Source organism: Scomber scombrus, chromosome 17 (assembly GCF_963691925.1).
Source record: "Scomber scombrus chromosome 17, fScoSco1.1, whole genome shotgun sequence".
NCBI classification, from domain to species: Eukaryota; Metazoa; Chordata; class Actinopteri; order Scombriformes; family Scombridae; genus Scomber; species Scomber scombrus.
In genome coordinates, this window is record NC_084986.1 from 13,803,623 (window position 1) to 13,826,311 (window position 22,689).

Genomic DNA, 22,689 nt, shown 5'->3' on the forward strand with positions numbered 1-22,689 from the left:
AGGGGTTCTGACAGTAAACTTGTATGAGAAAATGAAAGAATAATTATAATGAAAGGAGAGTGCAGAGCAGAGTGATGGGTCCTCATACTTAAAAATAATTCCATCCAAAGTTTGTCTAAAACTGAAGCAAACATTTGACTGTTAATTCAGACCAATGGCAACTGGTCAATCAACACTTGGTCAAGATCAGCTTATCATTCATTACTAAAGTCACAACACTTCCCACAACAATATATGAATATTAGCAAGAAACATTAAAGCAAAGCAAATCAATACTGTACAGATTAGGACCAAATACACCAAGGCTGAAAAGGACAAAATTTGAATACCATTTCCAAGAGAAGGAACTCAAGAGGGGTGAACTTTTGTTATTTATTAAGCTTAATAGGACAAATGCCACATCTTGATCTTACACTTCCCATAATGGAACTCAGTAGGATCTTCATTAGACTTTTTCTGAAACTTAAATGTACACTTCTTTCAAAGCCCACACCTCCAGTTTGCTCACTGTAAATAACTTTCAGTCTCAACCCTCATGACATCATCAGGCTTATTTTCTTAAACTTTTCTAAAACTGTTTTCAAAGGCTGAAAAGTTATCCTCATGACAAGTAAACAGAACTTCATGTGTAAAATCAATTGAGGTAAGGTTAACATGCCATTGGCTACTGACATCACACAAAGTTACAGAGAGAGAACAAGATTTATAACTATATACTAATATCTGAGGAACATAACCTATATGGAAAATTCAAAATAATTCAATCATAGATATGATGATAACAATTGTTGTACTTAATGTGGCACAAGCCTTTGATTTTCTAAGTTATACAACATTAACACATAGCCAAAACACAGCCATGTCAAGGCCTCATCTTGTTGTTTGATCTAATGCAGTAATGCAGCATGCTTATTTGGGCTGTCTCACTGTCACTGACAAGTCAGCTGGAAGGATTTTTGTATTCTTACAGAAATATGGAAAAACAGGTTGTGTGAAAGTGCGTTTGATAGTGTGCACACGTGTTTTCGTATCCTGGTCAATAAATGATAGTACTCCTAGGTCATAATCTAGCTGCACTCTCACCTTCTGTGGAAAAAACGGAAGTGTGTACGTACAGTTTTTGCATCATCCTCTGGGGTATGTTCATATAACACTTCACACATGCACGTTTTGATGCCCCAGATCTTTTCAGAGGTTCCATGCTTGGGTCTAGTAGCCACACCAACATACCAATTCCAGTCATTGACCTCTTCATCATAGTCCTTGTCTACCTCTACATCCCAGCTGTGTTTCCCAGAGCTAAAGCACTCAGAGCCAAGAATACCCCAATTGCCTAGCCTTTCAGGGTTTTGAGGGAGCAGCTGACTCTGGTCTCTTACTGTTGAACCGGTCATGTTTTCTGATACAGTCAATAATGGGTCGCCGGAGTTGGGGTCCAGAGTTACAGGAGCCTCAGATAGAAACAAAATGGAAAGTTTATTAACATGGAGAAGTAAAGCTTTTACTAAAGGCATGGTTTTGCTATGGTAAGCAAGATCATTAGTTACCTATACATGCTACTGAGGATTAAAAATCAGCAATTGCTTACTGTACTGGATTATTTCTTTCATCTTCCTCCAGACTGTGAACAGCAGGTTCCCCAGGTGTTTGGCCTCATCGATAAGGGCTCCTGATGGAGTCTGTGCTCCTGGCAGGTTGCATTGGGACCTAAAAGAATATAAGGTAACCAAGTTTTAACAGTGATATTTTAAATGCACTCATGATATAACAAATCACTCAATATAAGCAAAAAATAGTAATTAAGAGGAATTAATTACTTTTTACTTTTTTGCTAATGCTATGCCCAACAGACACCTTCATGAAATTCAAATCTATTTTTTTTATCAGTATAGGCCAGGGAGTAAACATGCCATATTTTAGCATATTTTAGTTTTCTTTTACATTTTATCTATAAGACAATTGCAGCCAGGTGAATAGGGGTTACAGTGAGGTGTGTAATTGTGGTCTGTGTGTGTGAAAAATATATTGATGAACATTCAAACACAGAGAAAAGGATTAGTAGTGTTAATAGGTGAGAGTGTAATCAATCTAACAGGCTAATGTTGATGAAAGAAGATTTTATATTCTTGCCAATTATTGCAGATAAATCATGAATGTGTGCTATCTTCGGGGAATTGTTTGTAGGTGTACTAAAAATTTTGAGTACTTAAGACAAAATGCATGTAGGCAGTGCAAGCAAAAACTGCAAGACAAATATACAAAATGTTGCTTGTTTCAGTTGTTCAGTGTCAGAATACAAAGCCACTTACCGCTCCATAGAGGATTTGACATTCTGTGAAATAAAGGAGAAAAAACAATAACAAATCAATACATCTAATTTTACTACATGTTGAATATTTAGATCTGGATACTAATTGACACAAGTGATCACTGATTACCAGCATGAATGGGATTTCTTCAGCTTTTATTTCTCCCTCCATGGTTTTGATATTGTCAGAGAGTGAGGAGATCTCTGCAGTCAGATTCACAATCCTGATCTTCATTGCTTCACTCTTGAGCGTCGCCTCTTTCCTCACAGCATCAATCCTTGCAGTCTCTTCTGCCCTCAGAAACTGGTACAGCTTTTGAAACTCCTCTGTTATCCCCTTCTCAGTCTGTTGGGCCTGGAGCTGAGGAGAGACACTTTTTGACTAAAGTAGACTACATGTAATATTGCTGACTAACGCTTAAACCATCATGTTAGTGACTTACCGTGATGTGGCTGGCCATTTTATCACACTTGGCTTTTTCTTTTTCGAATGACCCCCGTTTGGTTTTTAAATGCATCAGCTTTACCTTCAGTTTGGTCTATAAGTATAACAACAATAAAAAAATAATTATTTCTAAATGTACCAAACTCAGAACCTCTCTGTTGCTAAATTAAACTATATTGCTTACCCTGTGGTCTTCTGCTGCTTCATTGATGGGGACACAGTTATGTTGCTTATGTTTTTTTGCATCCTTACAAATCACACAGATGAGTTCTTGATCATCCTGACAGAAGAGTTTGAATTTCTCACCGTGCAGTTTGCAGACTTCTTTAGAACCTGATGAACCTCTCTGACTCCTCTCTTGTCTCAAGGTGTCAGAGAGATTTCTCAGTGCCAGATTACGTGGAGGCTGAACCATTGGAAATATTTCCTTACAAACTGGGCATGTCTGGAGGGTACTCTGTCTCCACCACTCCTGAAGACAGTACTTACAAAAGCTGTGACCGCACAACAAGACTACAGGATCCTTAAATATGTCACAGCACACAGGACAGGTGCAGTCCATTTCAGATGGTGATTCACTGGCAGCCATTCTGTTGTTGTCTTCTGTGATTTTTTTCCTGCTTGTATGAACACAGGCAGCCAACTTACTTTCACTTTCACTTTCACAGATTCACTTGTACATTGCTCACATTCGGTAATTTAGTTGCATTTGTATCAATAAACACCCTTGAAATCTTAGTATATATGCACATACATACCCACCCCTCACTTGTCTTCCTTATTCTCTTCTAGTGGTAGTACATTGACATGAGCAGTTTCCAGTGCTGACTCACAGTCACTTCTGACTCACAGTCACTTCCTCCAGCTTTCTGTGTAAAAAGGGAGGAGCTTTTCCTTTTTTCTATTTCTGAGGGTCCACCCTGCCCAGTGAGATAAATAGTTACACATTAACATGGCCAAAGAATGAACAAAGGAATATTACCGCTTATCAGATTTCTCCAGTTTTTTTCTCAGTACCTTTGCTCAGATGTTTTGGCATGGTAAGTATAAAAGACTAGACTAATGGAACATGAGTATTACCAAATACTGTGACTTTATGACAAACATAGTGAGCTCTAACCTGCAGACTTTGTACATGTCACTATCTTAGGGAGAAGAGGAACATTAAGCTCAAAAGGGCAGGCACAAATCAAGGTACAGGGTCTGTCTTAGTGCAAATGCAATAATTAAATGGAGATTTTAATCTAATGATAAATACGGAGTGATTTTAAATGAATTGTACTCACTAAAGTAATTGGTGTAAATTCGAAATGTGGCAACATCCGAGTTTAAAGCATTTGTAAATATGTCACAACAGGGTGAGTGGTGAGACAATCAGACAGGTTGTAAACAAGTCAGCAGTTTAGCCTTTAGACTAGGAAGTCAGTTAATTGGAAGAAGTTGTTGGTGCTGAAATGTTGATCCAGTTAAATGCAATAACATCAGTCACAATTGTACTATATCTACAACAGTAAGCGTTAATGAGGTTTGGTGAATGAGTCTTAAAAGTAGAAATAAATAATATGCACTGATAAGATTGTAATGGGCACCATCTTTAGAGGAAAGCAATAAAATCATATTAATTGGTCTTAGATCTGAGATATCTAAATCCTGAGTTCAGGGACCTCCACCTTTTGATATAAAGAAATACACTGAAGTCATTTATTCAGACAATGACTTGGCTATGAATAGGCATTTATTTAACTACCAAGAGATAGCAATCAATAGGAAACACTAAGCATACATACATACAGTATAAACAAATAGAATGAATGAATAGGTGGATGGTGAAAGACTGATGATGAGGCGAACTTCCCAGAGCAAGGCAAGGCAGATTTGGTTGTCCTCAGGTTGCCAAAATAACAGCCAAATGAAACCCACTGCAGTTTCAGTGAAGCATTCAAGTTCAGCAACTCTTCAGGAGAGTGAATCCAATGCTGGGGAGAACTCTGATTCACTGAGGCCACATAGTAGGCAGGCTGCACAAATGGATGAATGGGGCCTTACCTTAAGTGTCCTTAGAAAAAGTCTTTAAAAGTTTATCAAAATTATAAAATAGGAGATTAAAAAAATAATAGATATGCAAATGGTAACAGCATAGCTTGGCTTTCAGCTCTCAGTCATAGTACAAAGGACAATGGCCAAAATGCATGGATGGCCACCACAGCTGGTAAGAGACAGCAGAAGCACAGCTACCTGACAAAGAGTTTTAAACGTTTTTACAATCTTGTTTAGTCTAGTTTTGAAAAACAAAGAATCCTTGGTGCTCTTTTGAGGGACCACATTAATTTTACTAATTCCTATTTGTGGATAAAAAAACATTACAAACCTTACAAATTGTATACTTACTAATTTATACAGTATCCTTCTCATATCTCCTCAGTGCCAAGTAATCAGCACATCATGAACCAGTGAGAAAACACATAGAAATTAAATATTAGCCCAAAAAAATAATAATTTAAAATTATTAAAACTTAATTTCCTAATCTGCTATGAAATATATTAAGAGAGTATTATCCTCACAATCAAACCACGGCTAAATAATACACTTGTATATAAAAATGAATACAATTAAATAATTTGTGTGACTTATAATGAAAGATTTTGAAGCAGAGTTTGGATTTCTAAGAATATCAAACTAATTAAATAGTTCAGAAACACCATAGGTTAGAAAGGACACATATATATCTATACATTTAGTAGAGTTTTAACTATTTTAGACATTCTTTGTGGATAAAAGAAAATGAGAAAGGAAGAGAGGGACACACTCAGAAGGAATGTGGTTTGTCCCTAAATCTTATGTACCTCGAGATATTATTTCATCCCAAAATAATATCTTTCTTCCACCTGGCAGTGTGGAATTCAGGGAGGCTATGTATTCCATTAATTATTATTTTGTTATTATAATTATTACATTTTCATGTCCATTGTTATTTTCTCATTGTGAGTTTCTGCAGATGTTAAATAACTTTCATCTTTGCAGTTCTTAAAAAAATAATAAATCAGTCCAGAATCTATCTATATTTTAAGTCTCTTCTTCATATCATCAAAAAGGCAAGTATTTGACATTTAAAACAAAAACATTTTGCATGTATTATATTAAGTGTTTCTGCAATTGGAATCCAACCTCAAAATAGTGGCATGTTTTAGAACAATATCTTAGAAAAAATGTTGTCCTGCTCAAACACTCATTTTGAATGTTTGTTCTTCTGTAAAGATGCAGTTCTACTCTGTTGTGTCCCAGGAATCTCCTTGATTAATCAGACTCCTCTTCTGCCTCCCGCAGCCAGGTGAAGAAGGCGCTGACTGACTTGAGGGCTATACCCTTACCCCGCTGCTCAGCAGGGTCTTTGCTTCTCTCCCACTTGAAGAAAGTATCCTCCAATATGATATCTTCATCATATAGACAGTCAAAGAACATCCGGAGAAGGTCTGACAAACAGACAGAGAGATACATCACATCAACACTCATCTTTGTTAGCTCTGAGGTTAAGGAGATCACCAAAGTCTGTAGCTTTCATCCTGTGGGAACCATGAATGTTTGTAAAAATGTAATGTCAATCCATCAAAGAAATATTTCAGTCTAGAGCAAAGTGGTCCATTGCCAACCCTTTCCAATCAAAAAGCAGCTAGAATGTCTAAGAAATTGTGAAAAATATGCACAAGAAAACATACTCCTTTAAGGAAAAGATAGAAATTTGAACATCTAAAATTCCTTAACAACTGGGCAAAATCCATCTGCTGATGAAGATTATGTGATATGATCAAAGCCTTCAGAACAGCTACTAAATGGACCTTGTGGTGAGATTATATTACCAACAATGTTATTGCTTAAAACATGAGTGATACAAAACCAATGTATTGCTTGTAATCACAACTTAACGATCTCTGAAAGAAAATAAATAGAAAATAAAAGTTTTACTGTGAGGAGGCAGGAGGAGCAAACTCTTAATGCATCACTTACTTGGAGGGTTATTAAGATCGACCATAAGTGCCTGAAGTGCATAAAGTGCTTGCAGCTGTCGCTCAGTGTCTGACTTAAGGTAACTGATCAATACAGGTTTTCTCTTCTGAATGATGGCCATGTCCACTCGACAGTTGGTATCTGTGCAGTCAAGCAGAAGGCAGAGTGAGTGCAAGCTGGGCTGCTTCATTGAGTTTTTAAATATTACAAACAATGGTGAGATTGAAGCAGATTAGAGAAGTCTTCTCCATGTGATGGAGTGCTTACCTTTCACTGCTTCCTCACCAACAGCTGTCATCAAAGCCCTTTGGAAGGAAGCTGAGCTCATCTGAGATTCATCTAGGTTTCCCTGGAAAATGCAGCACAGAGAAGGAGGACAAAACACATATCATTTGTCAATTGTGTGCTTTTTCACATATGTATACCTCACCTGAAAAAATATGAGACAGTAAGTGATTGTTGTTACAAACCTCTACATTTCCCATGTAAACACAACAGGGGTTAAACTTTTCTGAACTTGGCACCATGGCTCAGTGTGTGATCATGGCAACCACAAAAATGACACCAAGGAAAGCTATGCAGAAGCTAATTTTATAGGTATCAGAGTTCCCTGAATGATCCATCAGCAGTCAAAATCCATATTACTAGACAGTGTTTATGGCACATATTGCTTAAGTTAACCTCCCATATTGAATATATGTATAGAAGATCAATACACGTTCCACAGTGTCATATTGAGTTATTCATAACTTATTCATTCTTATATCACAATTACATTGTTACTTAAACATTCTGATGATTAGTGACTATATATATATATATGTATATGTATAGATAGATAGATAGAAAAACAGGCTGTCCTGACTTTTAGCCATTATTTTGCAGAGTATGAATGATGGTTTGTCTTTGAGAAATGTCTGCATACAAGTGTAACTTCTCATACCTCTACCCAGTCAAAGATCTGCGTGTTGCTGGCCATGTCCTTTAGAAGGAGTCTCTCCAGCTGACGGCTCAGCTCCTCAGGAGACAAGATTCTTTTAGATGGAGCTGTGTCAGGATTGGAGTCTTCTGACAGAATGAACTGGAGTTTCTGATTGTATCACAGATGTGATGAATGGAGTGACAAATGAGGGAAAGATGATGAAATGGACAACAGGAACAAGGACAGGTTACAATGTGCTCCTTGCAGAAGTATTTAGAAAGCAGAGTGATAGTGAGTTTTCCTATAATATTGTATTGAATTACTAAAAACACTTCATAACCAACCTGTTGTGAAATGAAAGCCTGGACATCTTCTCCCTCTGGGAGGAAGTCAGTCCAGTTGAGGCCAGATTCCTTCCACAGACCCACCACAGTCCTATGGCTCTGTGAAGACAAGATGAGACAACATCTCACTTCTCTGAAATATCTTGGGAACACTGTTTCCCAATTTTCAATGTAAATGCATCATCTGACGAACAAATGAAAAACTTAATTTGATACAAATCAAAAGGGCAAAATATGTTTTTATTGAGACACATATTTCACATGACTGATTAATGTTAATGTTAGTAGTGAATGAATAATAAAATATTTTGTAGTGCTTAATAAAAGTTATTTTGTCTTTACTCTGGGTTTTAACATTCAAATAATATATTTCTTTAGAGTTCTGGAAATTGTATAACCCACAAAATAATCTATTTTTAATCTTTATAGACATTTATGCGAATGATCTATATCTATTCATTGTGTATGTCCATAACTTTATCATTGTACTTCCCCAGATTCATAAAGAGAGTGGGTAAGAGTAAAAGAACAATGGAAGATCAAAGTGATGCTTACCGTTTGTTTACATAGTATGTGCAGTACTTCAGAAATAAAAATCCCAGCTCTTCCCATAGGAAGCAACGGTTTGCTTAATTCACTGTGAACAAACAGAAACCATGAAATAAAATTCAAATCTGCCCAAATGTTTTTCATCATGCAGAGGGTATAGAAAAGTTAAATGCTACTTCAGATGTGCTGAGATTAGGGAGTTGCAGAAATCACGGCTTCATTATGAAATACTTTCCTATGCTGTTCACTCTTAAAATTTCTTAAAACTATTGTTTGAGATGAAAATGTTGGAAAAAGGAGGCTCCAGCTGATTGTTGTACCTGAGATTCAGGAGGAACTGTTTTCCTCGGGGCACCTTGTGGATGGTGCTGTGGGTTATAGGGTAACAGAGGTGTTGCTGCAAACCATTTGGTCCTTACATAACCACAGAGAGATCTGTGTCTGCATAGATGTAAGTCAGACTCATTCTCTGTGGGTGTTGGGCTCCTTCAAGGTTGTCACCAATTCTGTTCAGGATTTTAATGGACTAAATGGGGGAGGAGACTGTCTGGTCGGCTGGCCTCAGGATTGCTTCTCTGCTTTTTGCAGATTATGCAGTTCTGTTGGTTTCAACACACCATGACCTCCAAAGCTTTAAAATTGATCAATCAATCCTAACCCTCACTGATGGTCACAATCTTTGGATAGCGACTGAAAGAATGAGATTGTGGATACAAGCATGGATGCCTCCCTTTGGAGGTGTTCCAGAGATGTCCAACTAGTAGGAAAATCCTGAGCAGACAATGAAGACACTGGAGGGAGTATATATCTCTTCTAGCCTCGAAATACCTAGGGTTCTCCCAGCTGGAGAGGGGTGATGGGGTAAAGCATGTCTGAGTTTCCTTACTCAGTCTTAAGACACCATCAATCTAGCTCTGTATAAGTGGCAGAAAATGGATGGATGGATGGATGGATGGATAGTTTGAAAGGAATTAATCTTGGAAATTAGCAGAAGAAAGAGGAAAAACATATAAACTAGAAAAACTGGATCCAAAGGACAATGATTATGTGGCATTTTTGATAAAGTAAGAGTCGTTTCCTGGGGCGGCAACTGAGTCAGTGCACACTCAGGCGATCAAATTACAACTTGTAACAAGGTGGCTGTTGAGCATCAAGTGAATTGCTGGAGAGTAGACATCTCAGTACCTAAATAGCTCTCTCATAGAGAAGCCCCCTTCTTTCAGCACAGGGCAGAGCAGCTCAGCCAGGTACAGCCAGATATGAGGAATGTCGATGACCATGTCGTCCACCTGCTTCAGCATGTCTGCAAACCTGAAAAGAAACAAACAACACAAGTATTTATTAGGACATGTGAAAGTAAACTTCATGTCTTCGAGGGGATGGAGAAGAAATCCTCTTCCTGAGTCTCCTGTTGCCATTTATGTTACTACTTGTTAAGAAGAAGGTAATATTGGTTTGGAACTCTGACTCTTGCTAGAACTCAAATTAATTGTTTGTTTGATTGGTTGGTTGATTGATTGATTGATTGGTTGATTGATTGATTGGTTGATTGATTGATTGATTGGTTGGTTGGTTGGTTGATTGATTGATTGATTGATTGATTAATTGATTGATTGAACTCAGTGCACATAACACAATTTTACTAGGTCATAAATGAGGATAAAAGGAGGATAAAGAGAATTAAGTGCATCTCTTTCATGAGCACAGTGTATCAATCAGTGTTCTGACTTTATGAAGACAATGACAATGAAGTTACATTTACAAAAAGAAGACATGGTGTGCCAAAAAGGTGCCAATCAACTCCATGTTTACAGAAACTGATTATTTTCATGTAGAGAGCAGCATGCAGGTGAACTGACCCTTTGTGGAACTGGGGTTTAGGCAGGATTCCATGCTGCACCAGTTGGAACAGGAGCTGACCCATGTGGTTACGTGTGATCTGACTGTGCTCCAGGGTCAACTCCACCCCAACGCGCACAAAGATGTGCAACTGGGAACCCAAGTCAAGATCATTCACACACTGGACAACCTCCTGCAGAGAACAAAGAAATAATGATAACTGGAAACTAGAGAACTTAATTCAATCATAGCATAAGATTTCCCAAATAAATATCTAACTTTGATATTATAACTGAATTAATAGAATCTAATTTCATTACATACAAGTGGCAACCTCCAGGGCTAAGCAAGTCAATTCCCATAGACCTTCGTGTTAAAATAGCTAACTTTACAGCAGAAATAAAGAGTTTACAGCCTAGCAAAAAATTTATTTTGGTCTCTATAGCTAATTTCCCCATTCATGACATGAATTATGGGTGAATTATTATGTAACTCATCTGTTTAGTTTTTATTAAGGCTTAAATTTATGGTGTGGCCACTTCGAGTGACAGGCAAGTCTGTCACAGGCAAGTTGCTACAGTGATGGCAACAGTCTTGTGGTAATAACCCTAACCCTAACCCTAACCCTAACCCTAACCCTAACCATAATGTAACCCCAGGTTCCATAATGATGTTCCCCAAAGGTTCACTAGTTTTAGAAACCTGAGCTACCATTTCAAGTCAGGTCCCCCATGTTAAGAACTGTCCCCAAATTTGGGGACAATGAATGAAGTTCAATATTCATTATGGATTTTTGGACTACTCCACCTGCATTGACCAAGTTGATAAAGCTAGACAGCACATCATATGTCTTGTCATTGGTTCATCATGACTGTTTTCTCTAAAGTTCTTTTTAGGAGTCTTTTATTTTGACTAAATGTACACACATTTTAATCTTTTTGTTTTCTTTTTTCATTTACATTTTTGTGAGAATGTGTGAGTTCCATTTTGTTATGACTTCAGATCATGTGCCTCATTATCATCCACTGAGTTAAGGTTCATATTATAATTTAAAGACCTTTTATTATTTTGATTATTCATAGATTTTCTGTATCATGTATTCTTTAGATTAGAAATTTAACGTTCTATACATTTTTATTTTATTGTTAAGAAGTAGTCAGTATTGTTGAAAAGAGCTCAATTTCAGATGTACTGACTGTACTGTACTTAAAGAGTGAAATAAATAATATACATAGTGTAGACCCCTACAATATGCACTGAAACGTTTGAACCTAAAATCATGGATGTTAAACCCCATGTGTCTCATCTACTGTTGATTTCCATGTGAATTTCAGTACCTTGTAATCATTTATGTGGAGGAACTCTTTGACAATGGACTTGCAGCTCCTCTCTATTTCCTCCTCAGAAAAGGCAGGTCTGTTCGTTGCCATTGGTCTAGGTTTCACTGTCAATGTAAAACAACAGTCACACCAGTGTCCGTTTCAGGTCTATGTCTTAAAGATATTAACATTCATTGGAGTCAAACAACAGTGACTGCCATACTTGATGGAATTTTAGGGCTCAGCTAACAGAAAAAGATAAGAAGGAGCTTCCTGTCTGCTGTTGGGTGTAATAGCATCTCTGCAGGCTATAAGCACAGGTAGTCTGTCTGTATGCCTGCAGGCTTCCTGTGTCACTGTAGCTGTGCTGATGTGATGCTAAGCCTTAAAGAGGATTTAGGCTCTAGGCCTGACCTGGCCTTCTTTTGCTGTTCTTGGAGAGATGCTGGTGGTGCACTTTCCTCTGCTTCCCTTGCTCTGCAATCTTTGCCTCCTCATGGATCTGTTTGATAGTTTTTGGGCCCTGCTCGGCTCTTGTGGACACCCAGTTGTGCTGTAGAAAGAGAATCACAGTGACCTGAATTAAACAGCATCAGATTCAGCTGTTTCAAACTGATTATTTTTCTTGATTTAATGTTAACTTAAAATGTCTTGAGAGTTTAAGTGAATGTTATCATACCAGATACATCAGTTCAGAATTAACATAGGCTGAGGAAGATCTGAGGAATATCTTAAATTCAAGGAATGCACTGATGAATTGAGTAATGATACTGACAAACAAACATGTTAACATCACTTCTTGACCCGTCATTTGTGCCACAGTTCCCCACTGCTGAATATGCTGATTTTGTTTTTTAACAGAGAGGAACCCTGCACTGCTTAAGTAGCCTTGTTGATTTTAATTTCAAATTTGACCAGGCTTGAATCTGTTTTTTGACATCTTTTACTAGGAGACAGTGGCATTGATTTAAACAACTTGTGTTAGATAAGAGTTAGGAAGGAAATTATGTATAATCAATGCAGATGTTTTTTTACTAAAGGCCTGTCATTACAGTTGTCAGTAAGTCTTGTGAGTCCATGTATTTGTTTCTGTCAGTGTTGTGAGTCCAGCAAGGGTTCATGTGTTTAAAGACCCTATATATGTAGACACATACATATAGAGTATCATCTAGTACATGCTTAATTTGTTTTGCTTAAGGTGACATCATACCTCTGTGAACTACTCAGAATTTAACAATATTTGAATAATAATCTGATGACAGTTGTGGGGTTGCCTGCTTGTATTGCCAGGTCATCCTCAATCAAACAACACCCTCACTGTCCCAGGGAAGAAGATTAGCTCTCTTTTTGAGAGTTTAACTCTTAGTAAATAATAACAGGATTTTTTTCCTCAAAACTGTAACTTTGTTCATTATTTAAGTTAACTTAATCCTATAGCAGAATACTGTTTTTGGGGGACTTTAGGGGCAATTAGCTCCTCTGTCATCTAGCCTCTTCTACCAATCTCTCTAAAAAGGTGTTCAAATTATAATAACAAGAGCAGCAGTAGACATCTATTTAGCAAAATACAACCAGAATACCAAAAATTATGTTCCAGAAGTCAGAAAGATCAATGAGACAAACCTGTGTGAAAAAATACATTGTGAACCAGAGACAGCCTGAACACAGGGCTGGACTTTGAACTCAGCTGTGCGATTATGAAAATTAAACAAATATCACATGCAGGAACAACCACACACTCACCAATCTTAGGTCTATAACGTCTTGTAACATTGACCGAATCTTAGATGACGTCTTCCTCTCCTCAATGATTTTCGTCATCTGATTGAAATACTGATCTATTCGAGGCTGATGAGAGAGCAAAAGAGAGGGATGATAAGAGATGCAAAGGTTATGTTCTCTTTGTCTCTTGACAGCATATTTAAGGAAATTTCCACATTATTTAACTCAGTTTGTTTTTCAGGGGGGTCAGGGGACCATGTTTTAGGAGTCATGGTTCACTATTATACATAATGGCTGGAAAAGGTCGGTCTTTGCTTTTTTTTCTCTACTCATATTTTTGTTTTCTCCAATGCTACCTGCCTTTGGTAGGTAGCATATTATGGATTCAAAATATTTATGGATTCTTGATTTTAACCCATTAAGACTGGATAAGGGTAAAGGCATAGATAAAAAAAACTTAATGGGAATGGAAGAAAAAGTAATTCTATGAACTGATCAAGAATAATCAAATAGATTTTTTTTGCCAGGAACCAGTTTCTGCTGTTTATTTGACGGAGAAGGTCAGGAAAAAAGACTGCCAACTCTTCTCTAAACTGATTATCTCATGTCATGAACAGAGAATGTCAATTTTTTCATGAGAACCATCCACTCCTTGTGTCCTTGAGTGACTGTTGAAGCCTCCGTACCTGTCAGAAATCTCAGCTTACTGCTGTTCTTGAGACCATTATTAAGATCCCAGATATGGAACCAGATACTGACTGTTTCATCATGATGGTTACCAGGAACATCTAAGAAATTTGAAGACTATACAGCCTTGGATGGTTTGCCCACCATAAAGGCATAAAGTACAAATGGACAGACATTGTATTTGACGTATAACATCTATTAAGTCTGAGTGAGACAAGGTCAAAGCAAATACATTGTTTAAATCATTTACAACATGTTAAGAGAAGATGGGTAGGGGCTGGTTGCATGCAAGAGAAGGCTGACTGAAGCAGCATTAAACAAGGTGCCCTGTTTGACATTTGCTAATTGAATGTATAGAAGATATCATTTGAGCCATCAGCTGATGTTGCTGGCTTTGAGATCAGCTGCTATCAGCCAATAAAGCTGGGATTGTGAGCTAAGCTTGACTGGCCTGCCTGAACAAACACTATACTCAATTAGTCATAAAATATCAGAATATGATGCCAACAAACAGTGGACAACCCAAAGATATTCAATTTAGTATATTTAATATATACCAGGTCTAAAAAAGTTCACATTTTAAAAACACTCACTAAAAAAAGATATTCATTTCATTTATATACCAGAGACTTCAGACACCTTCTTTTAGAGTCTGTCTGAGTCACTGCAATCTCCTCAGATGCATTTGCAGATGTGCCGATTCTGATTCAATACATGTGACATTTTCTCACAAATTACCCTCAAACAAAAACCTACAATATTAGTAAACATTAACTCCTGCTCACTTCATATAGCAACTTTCTTTTCTGTCTCACCTTGGCCTTCTCGTGGTCGAGGCCCTTGCCGATGGTGGTGAGCAGCGTACAGAGGCACTCCAAAGACTCCTCGTCCTTGTTGTTGAGCAGTTTCACCACACAATCGTGCAAGATGGCCTCTGTCAACATTTTCAAGTTGAAAAGTTCACCAATGAACTTAATGTTGCCGATGGAACGCCTTTGGGCTTCGTCCATGGCCTCCTCCAGCTCCGCCGGAAGCTGCTCATGTTCCGTCGACTGAGGTAGACCGAGGAAATGCAGCAATGTTATTTCTTCCTCACCAAAATGCTCTACGAGACATCATCCGTAATTAGAAGTTTCTTTCTCTATAGAGGGTCACCTGTATTGAAAGCAACTGGGAATCGTTATGAATTGGGTGTCAAATCTGAGTCATTCATAGGTCACGTACCAATGCAGCAGAGTCCAGCTTGTTCTGATTCCTCTCATACTTCTCTTCAAACCCTTTTTGGCAGCGGTTTAGTAGCAGCTTGCGAAAGTTCACGGAAGTTCCACGTTTGTCTGTTAGTGGCACTTTAAGCTGTATATGAACAGTATACAAAGACATTGTAACATTGTAAAGAAATAGAAGTATAAAGGCAAGTGATGAACTAAATCATCTGTTGTTAAAGAGATTTTTTCTAGCAAGTTATTTGTTTGGAATTCTTAATTTTGAACTACAATTCCTGTGTCACTTTTTCTGTATGGTGAATGGACCATAGTTGAAGTAAGCATTATTCATAATACCGTAAATGCTACACACTCTTCTTCAATGATCATAATGGATGTGTCATTGCTCACCCCCATGAGGCAACGGCACATGTTTGCATAAACCACAGAGAAGCTGGGCTCCTTGATGGCCTTCTCAAAGACAAGGTCAATAACTCCTTTGAGCCTCTCCTCTGTGTCGATGGCCAGTTCTGTGATCTGCTTCATAAGTTGGCGGAACGTCTGAGGTGTTATCTTGTTCAGGATGCTGCGTATCCTCCTGAAGAGCTCCTGAGGGGAATCGATCAGAAAAGATGGAGGTCACCAATCAATCACATCAATCAAACAGTCAGCTTATTAGGAGACTGAAAAACTTACTCTATTAAAGGCCTGGCTATTGTTGATAGTTTTTGATAAAGAACACCACTTCTTAAACCACGTTCATAAAGGGAGAATTCTACCTCACAACTGTCTGTTAATCATGTTAAGTAATTGGTAGGTTAATTGACTTGGTTAGAATTTCCGATAATTTAAAGCTCTTCAGTCAAATGGATTATGAATGGTTCAGATAGCTGATACTTTTTAATGCACAACTTTCCTTTGTGTATCTTTTGTGTCTTTTGCCTGTGTGCATGTCTGTATCTTTTTGGCTATACCTGTGTTTTCTGCACCTCGGTGTCCTCTGGGGAGGGCTGTCTCTCCATGCCAGGTTTCCAGGCATTCTCAGCCTTTTTCAGTTGAATATTACCATTCACGGACACACGCACACAAACAAACCCACACAAACACACATATATAGTCAGAGAATGAGCTAAACAGAGGGGAGAGCAGTGAATTTATAATACTGGCAACAAGTCAAAAGGAGTCAGACTGGTGAGAGAGTGAGTGCATTTCTAACCTAGTTGTTCCTTAAAGGTAATTCCACATGTTTGTTTACCATATGTTTGTTTATATTATTTTACTGACAATTCAGCTGGAGGGATTTTTGTGCATCTCGAAAAACTGTTCTGTGAAAGTGTATTAAATGAGGTGTTTTTCCTATCAACGTAATATCACAATCTAACTGCACTCTGACCTTTTTAAAAAAAATGCATTTTCATATATGAAATGTGTGTGTTTCTCTGCAGGAAGATTATGCAAAGGCCCTAAAAACATAACATACAGGTAAATGCCCCAAACCTTTTCAGAGGTTTGATGCTTGTTTCTATCAGTCATTCCAACAGCCCAATAATTCTCACCTCCTCATTGCAGCATTGTTTGCCAGAGCTAAAGCGTTTATATCCAAGAACAGGGTTGTAAGGGAGCTTCTGGGCCTTCATTCTGGATGTCGAATGAGTAAAATTCTTTGATTGGTTAAAAGGTTTGCCTTGTCCTGTATTTGAGTCCAGAGTTACAGGAGCTGAATGGAAAAGATGAGAGTGAGTTTATCTGATTCTTTATATTGCTTTTACTGCACAAGTAATTTACCAGCAATACAACTTCAGCTTTGAGTGTCAATTACTCATACATTACTCATTACATTACTCACTGTACTGTATTATATTCCTCATCTTCCCCCAGACTGTGAACAGCAGGTTCCCCAGGTGTTTGGCTTCATCGATTTGGGCTTCTGATGGACTCTCTGGCTCTGGCAGCTTACTTTGGCACCTGAAAGAATCCAAGGTAGTCAAGGATTACCAATGAAAAAGTTTGAAAAACCATATTGGTAACATCTATGTTTGGAGCAATGCACTCATGATATGACAATAATAAGTGAAGCATTGCGTTAGTTCATGCAGGACATAGAAGTCATACGCCCTAGTTGTAATCAGCTGACTTACTTACTTATTGAATCAATATACCTTATCAGTCACACATCAATCACAGTCATTCTAACCACAAGGCGGTCCCTTTAAATATGACTCCCACCTACACTGATCTTGCTTCACCATTGCTCACACTGCTGCTGGCAAAGCTTGCCTCCACCACCCCTGCCTCCACCTTTCTGGTTCAGGGTCCCATCATGGCTCTAAGGTCAATCTGCAATTCATGTCTTGCTTTGGGCCCACTCTGCAGGGGGTTTTGCGCTCCCTGTTTTAGCCTTCAGTGCCAAGTAAAACTGTATTACCATTGTTTGCGCAATAAATGGTTTGATCTATGACGAGAGTGTTCCTGACTGAATTAAGTCTGAGGAAGAAATAAATTAAGAGGAATTAATTGATGATTTTTTGATTTGTTGCTAAAAAATAATCTATTTTACATTTTATTTATAGAGACAATAATTCACAGAACACTAAGCTAGTTTTTTTCTGTTTTGAGCTGATATTTGTCTGTCATCAAAACCACTGAGAGTCTCAGTGTTCACCCAAAACCTACATTTTAAAAGCTTTAAAAAAATGTTAGATCACAAAGGCACTTGTTCCTTAAAGGTAAGTGTACTAAAAATGTTGAGTACAAAGACAAAATACATATAGACAGTGCAAGCAAAAACTGCAAGATAAATATATGCACGTTGCTACACAAAGCCACTTACCACTCCGTAGAGGATTTGACATTCTGTGAAATAAAGGAGAAAAAACAATAACAAATCAATACATTTAACTTTGCTACATGTTGAATATTTAGAGCTAGATATTGATTGACACAAGTGATCACTGATTACCAGCATGAATGAGATATCTTCAGCTTTTATTTCTCCCTCCATGGGTTTGATTTTGTCTGAGAGTGAGGAGATCTCTGCAGTCAGATTCACAATCCTGATCTTCATTGCTTCACTCTTGAGCGTCGCCTCTTTCCTCACAGCATCAATCCTTGCAGTCTCTTCTGCCCTCAGAAACTGGTACAGCTTTTGAAACTCCTTTTTTATCCCCTTCTCAGTCTGCTGGGCCTGGAGCTGAGGAGAGACACTTTTTGACTAAAGTAGACTACATGTTATATTGCTGACTAATGCTTAAACCATCATGTTAGTGACTTACCGTGATGTGGCTGGCCATTTTATCACACTTGACTTTTTCTGCTTCAAATGACCCCCGTTTGGTTTTTAAATGCATCAGCTCAACCTTCAGTTTGGTCTATAACAAGAAAAAGAAAAATAGTTTATATAATTATGAAGCCAAACTCAGAACCTCTCAGTTAATATATTAGAATATATCACTTACCCTGTGGTCTTCTACTGCTTCATTGATGGGGACACAGTTATGTTTCTTGTGTTTTTTTGCATCCCTACAAATCACACAGATGATTTCTTGATCATCCTGACAGAAGAGTTTGAGTTTCTCACCGTGCATTTTGCAGACCTCTTTAGATCCTGATGAACCTCTCTGACTCCTCTCTTGTCTCAAGGTATCAGAAAGATTTTTCAGTGCCAGATTACGTGGAGGCTGAGCCATTGGAAATATTTCCTTACAGACAGGGCATGTCTGGATTCTATTCTTTCCCCACCACTCCTGAAGACAAAACTTGCAAAAGCTGTGACCACACAACAGGAGTACAGGATCCCTAAATATGTCACAGCACACGGGACAGGTGCAATCCATTTCAGATGGTGATTCACTGGCAGCCATTCTGTTGTTGTCTTCCGTGGTTCTTTTCCTGCTTGTATGAACACAGACAGCCAACTTACTTTCACTTTCACAGTTTCACAGATTCACTTGTATAGTGCTCACATTCAGTAATTTAGTTGCAGCTGCATCAATAAACACCCTTGAAATGTCAGTGTATATATATACATACATACGCACCGCTCAGTTGTCTTCACTATTCTCTTCTATTTGTTGTACATGAATACGAGCAGCTTCCAGTGCTGACTTCTTGTCACTTCTTCCTGTTTTCTGTGTAAAGAGGGAGGAGCTTTTGGAACTTTTCTTTTTTCTATCTCTCAAGGTCCACCCTGCCCTGTGAGATAAATAGTTACACATTCATATTGTCAAAGAATGAAGAAATATTCTTAGGTATCAGATTTTTTTTTAATTGCAGTTTTTTCTCAGTGCTTTTGCTCAGATGTTTTTGCATGGTGCATTAAAAATATGAAACCAATGTAACCCATACTCAAAAGAAACAAATTGTGCCTCAATGGCAAACATAGTGAGCTTTTACCTGTAGAAATACACATAGGTTTTAAAGAAATTGTGCCTACTGCAGTAATTATAGGACATTCCAAATCCATAAAATATGGGTTACAAATGTTAGTTGAGAGACAAGAAGAAAGATTATTAAGAAGTGGGCAGTTTAGCCACAAAAAACAACAACATCAAAAAAAAAACGTGGTTGTTATTGAATTTACAGACTTTGTAGGCTGCTCATCTTTGTTCACATGGTCTAGAAAATATTTGCCACCCAGCGGTAAAATGTTGATCCAGTTAAATGCAACAACAGCAACTGCAATTGTACTATATCTCCCAAAGTTATGTGTTAGTGTTACTGAGTTAAAGAGAAGGACTCGTTCTTTCACTTGATTACATACAATAGTTTTCAGTATATGAACATACAAGCAGGCATGTGCTATAACTCCCAGGACCCAGATAAGATAAGATAAGATGCCTTTATTGTCACTGTATTCACAATACAATTAAATTGCTAGTGCCCATCACAGTGGTATTCAGACATACTACCACACACATACATAGAAATACATACGTTCACATCACATACAATCAACCACAACCCATCATAATAATTATACAACATATTGCACAAATATATAAATGTTTATATTAGTTTTTTGTTTTTTTTAAGTTGGTTGCAGAGTCACTATGTGTGTTCCTGGAAAGAAGGACCAGATCATTTCAAATCCTTCTATTTAATCCTTGTAAGATTTCTTTTTAATACTTGGTGTTTGGGAAAGGATGACAAAGCAGGTCGAAACATCAAAAATGGGTTCAGGATTTCAAAACAGTCCTGTGCACATCGATTACCTACAAGGTAAACCACTCACAAATTAATTTTACAATCTCGTTAACACAGCATTGAGTGCTAGACTTTTCTTCATAGTAGGATATCATTTCAGATCTTTCTAAAGAAATAGCCTTTAAAGGGGTAATATCATGCCAGTGCAATTTTTCTGTGCAATGAACATATGCAAATCTCTGAGGTAAGTTTTTTCATAAGTAGGCTCTAATACTATGTCAATGTTACATGTACAAGCCATCGATATGAAGATCTTATACCAGCAATCAATACACACTGCACATTAGTAGTGTGTCTCCATTGTCTGCATGTGTGTATAATCACGCTACAGAGATCTGGTCACATTTTACAGCTCCTCATATGACAGCGAGCTAAAATTAAAGGTTCTGCTTTTCAAGAGCAATGGTGGTCATACAACTCTCTTTCTCTCTCTCTCTGACTTTCTCTCTCTCATGCACACATACACACTTACACACATGCACGTTAAAGCACCCCCATAAACTACATACATCAGATTCACAGCAGTGAAAATCGCAAGCGATTTGCCCTTTGACCGCATCAGCAATAGCTATCAAGGGCTAAATGTTTTAACATGACTGAACACACCACCATGTGGCCAGCGAATGTGCCTGCTCTTTACCGTCACTCTGCTTCTCTCTCTCTCTCTCTCTCTCTCTCTCTCTCTCTCTCTCTCTCTCTCTCTCTCTCTCTCTCTCTCTCTCTCTCTCTCTCTCTCTCTCTTTCTCTCTCTCTCTCTCTCTCTCTCAAATTCTAATTCTAATTCTAATTCAAATTCTAATTCTAATTCTAATTCTAATTCTAATTCTAATTCTAATTCTAATTCTAATTCTAATTCTAATTCAAACAAGCTTTATTGGCATGGCAGATCTATATCTACAGAAATCTATACTGACAGTACAGGAGATTATTCATTCTCTCTCTCTCTCTCTCTCTCTCTCTCTCTCTCTCTCCCTCTCTCTCGCTCTTTCTCTCTCTCTCTCTATCTCTCTTTAAAACATTTGTTAAAGACTTTAAAGGAAATACATCATTAGTCTGCCTTGCACTGTGAACAAAAGGGTTCTGTTTTAACCCTCCACTGCAATTACACCAATAAACAAAGATCAAAACAAAAAACATTTAAAACTTTTTTTTAAAATGGGGATTTTAAGCTGCTTCAATAAAGTGACATTTCAATATAGTTGAAAGCTTAATCCTAGAATATTAGTTTCATGGTTTCCGCATTAAAATTGGGGAATTATATGCTCACTTGTGTGAATATCTTCACTATCAGTATTGGGATCGGCTATCAAACAGAGTTTATCCATACCTCTCATAGAAGAATTACTAAACAGTGTGAGCTTAGTTACATAACTTCATGATAACGTCTCATCGTAAATTGACTATACTGACTTTTCCTACTTACCTTGCCTGGGCTGGTGTATTTATTAAGACTGGGGATAATGGTGTGGGGGTGGATTCTTGTGAGACTGTTCCTATACTTAAATATTATGTCCATAACCATAAAACATTCAATCCACATAAAGCCAAGTGTTCTGGATCTGGCCACAGTAGCCTCCCCAGGGTGGTGCAGTAAAACCGCCCTAAGCCGCCATTAGGTGGAGGGAGCTGGAAGAAATACTGGACAGAGGCTGGGACTGAACGAGAGCGAGAGCACAGCTGATGGTAAACTAATTTTGCTGCCCCAATACCCCTCCCCCTCCAAAAAACACATGCACTACGTGTTGTGTTCGCACACTGCATACACGTCTACGTGGAGCACATAATGCTTTCACACAAGTGAGGAGTCTCTCAGGACTCTCAAAACGGGACAGAATCACAGAGTCTCTCTCGCTCTTTCCATCTCTCCCGTAAACTGCTCCCACACACACTTGATCACCATCTAGGCGAGTAAGACATATGCTCCATCATTTGCCTTGAGGGACAAAAGACTGGGCAGGAATTCAGCGAGACATTGTAGCACTTCTCTCCAGGCTTTCGGAGAGTATTTGTGTGTATTAACAGTGCTCAAGCACACAGCTTTTCTGTCTTTAAAACAGATGAAATTCTGAATCTGGACTTGCTAGTCACTTTACAATATCGAATGAAGATTCAGTTATTTTCTTGCTCCAATTTCCTCCTAAAGGAAT

At 38.0% G+C, this 22,689-nt stretch overlaps 2 protein-coding genes across 2 annotated transcripts; both read right to left on the reverse strand.

Moving 5' to 3' along the window:
* Window positions 1-990: 990 nt before the first annotated feature.
* On the reverse strand, window positions 991-3,890 carry LOC133998064 (E3 ubiquitin-protein ligase TRIM35-like). Its single transcript, XM_062437806.1, has 7 exons — window positions 3,874-3,890; window positions 2,938-3,370; window positions 2,752-2,847; window positions 2,439-2,669; window positions 2,310-2,332; window positions 1,589-1,707; window positions 991-1,451 (listed from the first exon to the last, which is right to left on the reverse strand). The coding sequence occupies exons 1-7, from the start codon at window positions 3,888-3,890 to the stop codon at window positions 1,342-1,344; spliced, it is 1,029 nt and encodes a 342-aa protein (XP_062293790.1). The 3' UTR covers window positions 991-1,341.
* Window positions 3,891-4,541: 651 nt separating this feature from the next.
* Window positions 4,542-19,427, reverse strand: LOC133997561 (eukaryotic translation initiation factor 4 gamma 3-like). The gene is made up of 22 exons (XM_062437202.1): window positions 19,370-19,427; window positions 18,796-19,228; window positions 18,613-18,708; window positions 18,300-18,530; window positions 18,171-18,193; window positions 17,187-17,305; window positions 16,897-17,057; window positions 16,315-16,386; window positions 15,752-15,949; window positions 15,363-15,491; window positions 14,954-15,190; window positions 13,473-13,577; window positions 12,144-12,282; window positions 11,748-11,854; window positions 10,431-10,603; window positions 9,757-9,882; window positions 8,578-8,659; window positions 8,023-8,121; window positions 7,700-7,846; window positions 7,024-7,105; window positions 6,757-6,897; window positions 4,542-6,224 (listed from the first exon to the last, which is right to left on the reverse strand). Coding segments are annotated over exons 1-22 (3,078 nt in total). The 5' UTR covers window positions 19,372-19,427; the 3' UTR covers window positions 4,542-6,048.
* Between the last annotated feature and the right edge of the window lie 3,262 nt (window positions 19,428-22,689).